We start from the raw sequence: 8,314 nt of genomic DNA, 5'->3' as shown, positions 1-8,314 counted from the left end.
TTCTCTGTGGGGAAGAGACTAAAAGGGTGGAGTTAGGGCAGGAAGTCCAGTGAGGAGCCACTGCATTTGTTTAGGCCAAAGAGGAGGGTGGTTGGAACAAGGAGACGCAGTAGAATGGAGAGAAGGGAGATTCTGGATCTGTTCTGAAAGTAGAACCAACAGAATTTGTTGACAGTTTGGATACTGGGTGAGAGCGAAAGTGGGCAACAGAAGGGATGGGGTTTGCTATTTCCTGAGATGAGGAAGACTGGGAAGAGCAGACTTGGGGCGGTGGGGAATCAGGGGTCAGGTCTTAGAAACGTTAAACTTAAGATGCTTATTAGACATTCCAAGTGAAGAATGTCACTCGATGGTTGAATACACAGAGAGAAGAATAGCAAATAATACAAATAATATATTCATATTAGAATAGTTATAAATTATTACATAATATTAACAGTTTGTTAAATTGACTCTGGCCTTTCCGTCTGTTCCGTCTGTTCCATCTCTTGCTCTCACAGTAGCCATATGACATATTAGGGATTATCCTCAGAGGGAGAAACAGACTTAGAAAGGTTTATTAATTTACTAAGAGAACACAGCTGGTAAGTGACAAGACTCAAGGTTGAATCCCAGGTCTGTCCAACTTTGAGGCCCAAACATTTTCTAATCTGCTAGTTGCTTTTCAATAAAGGGGGTGGATTGAACTATATGATCCTTGAGTATGCCTTTCAGCTCTAGAGAGTTTTAAACCTGACACTTCTGGGCTTTGAAGACAAAGAGCCTCCACATCTGTTAGGATTGTGTGCAGGCCAAGAGTGTATAGGTATTGAATGAGCAGGGGGGATCTCCTAATTTTTTCTTTGAATGGTTAGTACCTGGACAGTCCCCAGACAACCTTTCTGGTTTTGCTTATTTTCAGGCTCTGGGCAGAGCTTCAGGTAGGCAGCTAGGGAGTTGGTGGTTTTACTTTCTCAGAGAGGACTCCCTGGCTTAGTGAGGGAAGAGACCTGCCAATGTCGTACACAGCAGATCCGGGTCAAGCATCTGACTCGACTCTGGAACTCCTTCCACACCTAGGCATGTTCCCTGTGTCCCCGCCTCCCTCACCAAAGCTCCTTCTCCACACATATTCCTTCCCTGGGACAAAAAGGATGTAGGCGGAGTTGGTTTTTAGGTTTTTTATTTTTTATTTTTATTGTGGGTGCATTTCTGGTGGCGGGATAGGGCGGAGGGTTAGGACCTCTCAGGAGAAGGCAGAGGAGGGCAGGCGTGACGGGTGGAGAAGGAGAAAGGTGAGGGGAACGTCTTTACTCTCGGATCTTCAGTTCCCGCGCCATCTGACAGAGGGCGCAGGGCAAACAAAAGGTGAGGGCCGCCCAGTCTTTCGCGATAGAGCCCTGGAGGGTGGGGAGAAAGAGGTTAGCAGCCCTAACTTGCATCCCAGGAGGCCCGTCCCCAGCCCTCGGCTCCTGCGGTCCCGGGCCCGGCGCGTACCTCGATGTGGTAGCGCTCGCGCATGCCGGTGCGCAGGGAGTTCAGGCTTCCGGGCAGGCAGGGAGTGCCGCAGCACTCGCCGAAGTCGTCGGAGATGCGGCAGGCGAGGCACAGAGGGACGAAAGTGCCGCACAGACCTGGAGGGGACGCAGGGCTCTAAGGGCGGGGCCCACCGGGTGCCACCGGCCGGCTCCGCCTCGGGGAGGGGCGAAGGGGGGTCCGCTGCGCGCGGCTGAGGGGCCCAGAGGCAGCTGAGTGTTGGTGGAAGTGAGTTTCCCAGAGAGAATTAGGGGTCCGAAGAGTGGGGTTTCAAGATTGGGAAATAGGGTTTGAAGGGGGAGTTGGGGACCCAAGGAAGAGAAGTGAGGGTGCAAGGGGGACGTGGAGGGTCCCAGTGGAAGTTGAAAGGTGTGAGGCCGGGATCCTAGGGAGTGTCGGGCGTCCCAGGAAGGCATGAGGGTTAGAGACTGGGAACTCAGGGCCCAAGGAAGGAAACGGGGAGTGGGGTTAGTAGGGCGAGGAAAGGGCTGGGGGTGAGCTTCGCTCCCCTCTCGCTCTTTCCCCGGGCCTGGAGGGGGAGCGGCGGGCACTCACAGATGGGCATGTCATTGCAGCAGTCCATGAGAGTGGTGTTCCAGTCACTGAGCGGGGTCGGGTAGCAGCTGCTGGCACCCTGGGGCTGGCTGGTCACTGGGTAGGACATGGCTGCGGAGGGGAGAGGCGGGGGTCAGCGGGCAGCTTCGCAGCACCCCCTGGGTCCTTGCACCTATGCAGCCCCTCCCTCTGCCGGACTGTCCAGGCGAGGCCACCAGGCCGCCCACTGAGGGGACACCGCTGTGCCTCCCCCGTTCTTTATGTCACATCTGGGCATCGACACCCCAGTCTGTCCCTGTTGTTGGTGCCTCCTGCACAACTGGTTCGGCTGGGGGTGGGGTGGGCGGGGAGCCTGCAAGTCTAGGGAAGGTTGGCGCCACATGTGGGCAGGGCGGAGCCGTGCCACCGGTTCCTCCACGCCTGGGCCTGGGGAGCTGGGTCCCTGCATGTCGGGGCATCTGGGGTGCAAGCAGGCGCCGTCTGTCTTCGAAGCCAGGGTGCCCAGGGGAAGGAAGTGGCCATGTTCCAGGGACTGGAAGGTTTGGGGTTCCATCCAGCGATCCCACCTTTGCCTTTCACGTTGTCGTGCATCTCAGATTGCATCTTGCTGGCCCTGAGGAGGTGGCCGTTGGGGACAGCAGAGGTGGCAGTGGTGACAGCATCAGAATCTGTCCAAGGGATGCTGGATACTGGGGGAGGTCAGGGCAAGGGGCAGGGGCACTGGGGGCTGGGTTCTCAGGGGTAAGGATGCTGGGGAGAAAGCCAAATCAGCTTGCCGGCTAGGAGAGACGTGGGATAGGGTTGTATGGGGTTGGGGGCGAGAAACTCGCCCTTCTCTGTACAGCTGCCCACAGACCCCAGAGGACCCTCCTCATACCAGAGGCAGAGCTGGAGAGAAAGACCAAAAGACAGAGACAGGCAGAGTCAGAGAAAAGGGGAGAAAGAGATCAGAGGTAGGTGCCTACAGAGATGCCACCAGTAACACTCACACCTGCCCAGTACTCTTTTTCTGTAAGCCCATTTCACAGACAACACACTGAGGCTCAGTGAGCTGAAGAGATATGCCTCACATCTGATGGCCCAGCCAAGAGGGTTAGTAAAGGGGGTACTGGCCCCCAGAACTTCCAACTTCAACTCAGTGCCATCAGGTTGAGAAAGGGGGGTGGGTCACAGGGGCTATTGAGAAAAACAGGGATGTCCAGAGAGGTAAACAGTCAGAGACATGTAAGGGGACAGAGAGATGTGAGTGGAGTTGGGTGGGGGGAGAGCAGAGCAGAGGCACCAACCTTTGAACAGAAGTCTGCGGGCAGATGCTCCTACCTGCAGGACTGCTACAGCGATGATGGAGACAGAGGTGTGGGTGACAACTGGGAACTGAGTTGCTTATATCTGGGCGGGCCACCTGGCCCTGGGTGGGGCTCTGACACAGATGCCCAGGGAGCCAAGCCGGTCTGGCTGACCCTCTTCCCCACATTGGGACTTCCCCTTCCTCCTCCTCCATCCCTCATCCTCCTCTCCCGCCTCCTGCCTGGCCTCAGAGGACCAAGGAAATCGTGGAGGAGGGGGTCCAAGGCTAAGGAGCTGGGAGTAGAGATCTACAGGGAAGTGGGCAGGGAGACCAAGAGATGGAGAGAGAAGGCTGAGGGGAGGTGCAAGGGGCACAGCTGTACAGACACCAAAAGAGAGGGAGAGACAAGAGAGATAGGGAGGGAATGGGAGACCGAGACAGAAGGAGAGGCCCAGAGGGGAGAGAGAGGCAAGGAGATTCAGAGAGATGGAGAGAGAGAAGATGAGAGAGAGTAAGAGATGCCGAGACAGAGAGGCACAAAGACCTGGGGAGAAATAACAAGAAAGGGGGAAAAGAGAGTCAGAAAAAAGACGCAAAGATAGGAAGGTGGAGTGTCAGGTGAGTGGAGGCGCCAGCCACTGGCCACGCCAAGGCTTAGAGGGAAGGGAAACAGGCGGAGGAGAAAGGCCGGTGGTGCAGGAGAGTGCAGAGTGGGCTCCCATGGGGCCTTCTCCCACCATCCTTAGTGAGGCCCCGCCTTCCCGGGGAGAAGGGGCTTTGTGCCCCCATTCAGGGCCACCGGGCACATGGGGGGCAGTGTGTTTTGGGGGTGACCCATGCTGGAACCAAAGTAAATAAACACACCTCACCCAACTCCAAACTGGGAAGGGAGGAGGCTGGGGACTGAGAACCTTCTGGTTCCTGAGGGAGGTGGATGTGGTCTAGGACACTTGAGTCCTAACAGAGCAGAGGACTGGGGCCCTGGACTCCTGGGTCTGAGGGAAGACGGGGCTGGGCGTCCAGACTCTTGGGGTTAAGCTAGGCTGCATCCCTGAGTCGGGTAGGGGTCTTGGGATACCCAGACTGCTGTCTTCCTGGGAGATGAAAGAGCTGGGGGCCTGGAGGCCTGAGTCACCAAAGTCTCCCCTCAACAGGTCTGGCGGGGTTGGAGGTGACTCAGTGAAGGAAGCAGAATTAGAGCTGGGTGGGGTTCCCACCACGGGTGTCACTCCAAAAATGTAGGAAGCACTGGAAAATTGGGGTGTCAGCTGCAGAGAAGGTGGTGCCGTCACCACACTGGGTATGAGTACGGGGTGATGAGGTGGACCACCCTGCTGGTCTGGGGTCCCAGCTTTCCCCCCGCAATCCTTGATTTCCTGACACCACCCAGCTGGCTTGCTGTCCTTGTCCCCAGACCTAAGGATAGCACTCAGCGTCTTGTCTGTCAGTGTCCATCACTCGGTCCGGGAGCCTGCATGTCTGGGAAACATCTCCCCCCTTCTGTTCTAGGGTCCCCGTCCCCCACCCCACCCCCACCCCCGTCTCCGCATCTTTGTCTCTCTGGCTCTGAATCTCTCCTTTCCTTCTTTCCTCATCTCTGCAGATCTGTTTCCAAATTTCTCCTGGTTCTCTGTGTCCTCATCTCTGAGTCTCTCTTCCCAAGCTCTGTGTCTCAGTGTCCTTATCCTGGAGCCTCTGCGTCCTCTCTCAGCATCTCTCCCCATCCTGAGGCTTGCCCCATGGAGTCAGCCACAGAGCCCCATCCCCCAGCTGTCCAGACCATGGGCTGCAGGTGACTCAGGGTCAGACCCTAGGGCTCCCAAGACGACAACCTGTGTTGTCCTCAAGTTTCCTCTCCCAACTCCGATGACACAGCCTGGGGGCCCCAATTAGATAGATACAGAAACTCATGTACATGAGGAAATCAGGACTGGGAAAGCTGTGAGGTGGCCTGCTTGGGGGTGAGGAGGAGGGCAGTGGCAGGAAGAAGAGAGCTGGGGCTGAGGAGCGAGCATGGCAGCGTCTCCAGGCTTCTGGCCTGCATGCCCCTCAAACAGGGTTGCCAGATAAAATGCAGGATGTCCAGTTCAATTAGAATTTCAGATAAACAACAAATACTTTTTTAGTATAAGTATGTCCCAAGGATCGGATGGAACATACTTATACTTAAAAAGTATTTGCTGGGCTTCCCTGGTGGCGCAGTGGTTGAGAGTCCGCCTGCCGATGCAGGGGACACGGGTTCGTGCCCTGGTCCGGGAGGATCCCACATGCCGCGGAGCGGCTGGGCCCGTGAGCCATGGCCGCTGAGCCTGCGCGTCCAGAGCCTGTGCTCAGCAATGGGAGAGACCAGAGCAGTGAGAGGCCCGTGTACCACAAAAAAAAAAAAAAAAAAAAAAAAAAAGTGTTTGCTGTTTATCTGAAATTCCAATTTAACTTGGTGTCCAGTATTTTTATTTGCTAAATCTGGAAACTTACCTTCAAAGAGGGGAATCCAAGTCCCTGGGTCTTTTCCCAGAACCCAGGGATCCCTCCTCAGAGTCCAGGTCCCACTCCCACTCCTCTCCTCCGCTAGAATCCATGAATGGTGTACCCAGCCCCTACTCCCTCAGAAGCCAGGAGTCCAGGCTCCCAGCCTCTTTCTCCCCAGAATTCAGGTGTCCGGGCCAGGTCAGGGTACAGTTGCCCAACGTGGGTTTCACAAGGCGGGTGTTGCCCTCTATGGCACTGGCGGAACCGGTCTGGCTGAGCAGGCAAATGAGGGGGCCCCCTTCCCATTGTAAGCCTGCTGCGTCCTCCAGGGCCAGCCCAGCGGGGCTGGGAGCGGGACAGTAGGGACTCAGAGCTCCGGATGCGTCACCGTATCTGGGTTTGGGTGTGTTGTATCTCTGTTGTGTGGTGTGTGCTTCTCTGAGGGCTGTGCATCTGTGTGGGGTTTGTCACGATGTGCCTCTCTTTGCGTGTTCCTGTGTTCTGGGGTGTGACATGTGAGGAGGCTTTTTTTTTTTTTTTTTTTTTTTGCGGTACGCGGGCCTCTCACTGTTGTGGCCTCTCCTGTTGCGGAGCACAGGCTCTGGACGCGCAGGCTCAGCGGCCATGGCTCACGGGCCTAGCCGCTCCGCGGCATGTGGGATCCTCCCGAACCGGTGTCCCCTGCATCGGCAGGCGGACTCTCAACCACTGTGCCAACAGGGAAGCCCAAGGAGGTCTTTTCTATTTGCGTGTCTGTATTGCCCTCCTGTGATTCTCCCTACTGTGCCTCTGTGTTTGGGTGTGGTCTCAGTTGTGAAATTTCCCTAATTCTGACTAGATTAAGGCAGGAATTATTTTTTGAGTGGTAGCTTTGTATGCTTGACTCCAGAGCCAGAAAACCTTAGTTCAAATCTTGATGGCCTCTGAATGGCTGTGAAACCCTGGGCAAACCACTAAACTTCTGTGGACTTCAAATCTTCCATCTACAAGATGGGTTGCTGGGAATAGAGTTGCTGAGAGGATTAAACGAGTTAATCCACGTAAAGAATTGCACCTGGCCCGTAGGAAACATTTTTCTGTTTATGGGGATGATGATGATGTGCTAGTTGCTGGAGATACAATAGTGAATAAAACCAAGTCTTTGCTCATGGACCTAGTAGGGATTAGATGAATGGCCTGTCTATGGCTGGGCATATAACTGCATAACTGGGGTGTCTGTTTTACATGAGGAATGGGATATTTCTGTGTGTTGTCAGTGCAAGTGATTCCACGATTGTGGGCCTATGTGTGTGTTTGTAGGTAATTGCACATGCCGTGTGTGGATTCTCTGCTTGTGTGGGTGTAAATGCAAGATCACACCAAGCAGGTGTTGTGAGGACACATGGGGACAGAGGAAGAGCTGCACAGGGGACAGAGGAAGAGCTGCACAGAGAGATGTGGATGTTTGTCCGTCCATTCCATAAGCATTTGCTGAGCCCCTGCAATGTGCCAGGACCTCTGGCAGGCATTGGTTCAAGGCCTGGGGGAAAGTAGAGAGACCTAGAGGGATGAAGACCCACCAAGAAAGCTTTTGCTACCCCAGGCTACTCTCTGTTGCGGTGCCGGGCTTCTCATTGCAGTGGCTTCTCTTGTTGCGGAGCACGGGCTCTAGGCACGCGGGCTCAGTAGTTGTGGCTCGCGGGCTCTAGAACACAGGCTCAGTAGTTGTGGTGCACTGGCTTAGTTGCTCCAAGGCATGTGGGATCTTCCCAGACCAGGGCTCGAACCCATGTCCCCTGCATTGGCAGGCGGATTCTTAACTACTGTGCCACTGGGGAAGCCCCTATTATTTTTATTGTTTTCAGTATTTTAATCTCTCAGTTGGTATGTATGTTTTTCTCTTTGTTTCCACATGAGTCTCAAGTCTCCTCCTGCTCTGGGCTCCTTCTGCACACAGCACCCGCCCCTGGGTTCCCTTTCAGGGATGAGGAAAGGGCATTATCGAGGCCAGAGCTTCCCCTAAGCCTTTTTCTCTTCATCTCTACTCCAAGCCCCACCTCAGGACCCAGAACTCTGGCCTGGGGACAAGGCCTGGCTCCAGTACAATACAGAGCCACATAAAATCCCGAAGCCCAAATCTGTCTTCCTTGGTCAGGCCAGTGACTTTTGGGATCCAGGAATCCCCGTCCCTAGAGCATGACCCTTCAGGTTCCCAGCTCCTCCCTCCCTCAAGATCCAGGAATCCGGACGCTCAGCCTCTTCCTCCCTCAGACTCAGAAGTCTAGGCTCCTCAGTCCCTCCCTCAGGACCAAGGAATCCGGACTCTCTCATCCTCCCTCAGGACAGGATCAGTCCGTCGAACAGTCCAGCTTCGTGCAGCCGGAAACCTCGTTCCTGGTCCTTCTGCAGTCGCCCACGCCCTCAGCTATCTCCCATTTCTGTCTTTCTAGAGGCGTGTCTGACACGCGAGCACTCCTCGGCAGTCGAGCTGTGATAAGCTACCCACGA

The 8,314-nt window shown here is 55.1% G+C and overlaps 1 protein-coding gene across 4 annotated transcripts; it reads right to left on the bottom strand.

Moving 5' to 3' along the window:
• Nucleotides 1-1,145: 1,145 nt before the first annotated feature.
• Nucleotides 1,146-5,949, bottom strand: CNFN (cornifelin). Of its 4 annotated transcripts, none has more exons than XM_079723538.1 (4): nt 5,834-5,949; nt 2,071-2,181; nt 1,477-1,613; nt 1,146-1,379 (listed from the first exon to the last, which is right to left on the bottom strand). In XM_079723538.1, the coding sequence occupies exons 2-4, from the start codon at nt 2,177-2,179 to the stop codon at nt 1,290-1,292; spliced, it is 336 nt and encodes a 111-aa protein (XP_079579664.1). In that variant the 5' UTR covers nt 2,180-2,181; nt 5,834-5,949; the 3' UTR covers nt 1,146-1,289. The 4 variants fall into 4 exon arrangements, with proteins under 4 accessions (XP_079579664.1, XP_079579662.1, XP_079579663.1 ...); XM_079723536.1 differs by lacking the exon at nt 5,834-5,949 and adding an exon at nt 3,357-3,425; XM_079723537.1 differs by lacking the exon at nt 5,834-5,949 and adding an exon at nt 3,391-3,411.
• Between the last annotated feature and the right edge of the window lie 2,365 nt (nt 5,950-8,314).

Source organism: Hyperoodon ampullatus, assembly GCF_949752795.1.
Source record: "Hyperoodon ampullatus genome assembly, chromosome: 18".
NCBI lineage: Eukaryota > Metazoa > Chordata > Mammalia > Artiodactyla > Ziphiidae > Hyperoodon > Hyperoodon ampullatus.
Note: the sequence above shows the minus strand (reverse complement) of the source record. Positions and strands in the feature narration are given on the sequence as shown.

Coding starts and splice junctions, on each gene's coding strand:
- CNFN (XM_079723535.1), bottom strand. CDS start 2,673: ATGCAATCTGAGATGCACGACAACGTGAAAGGCAAAG. Junction 1,614..2,070: donor CTGCAATGACATGCCCATCT/GTGAGTGCCCGC, acceptor CGTCCCCTCCAG/GTCTGTGCGGCACTTTCGTC. Junction 1,380..1,476: donor GCGAGCGCTACCACATCGAG/GTACGCGCCGGG, acceptor CCCACCCTCCAG/GGCTCTATCGCGAAAGACTG.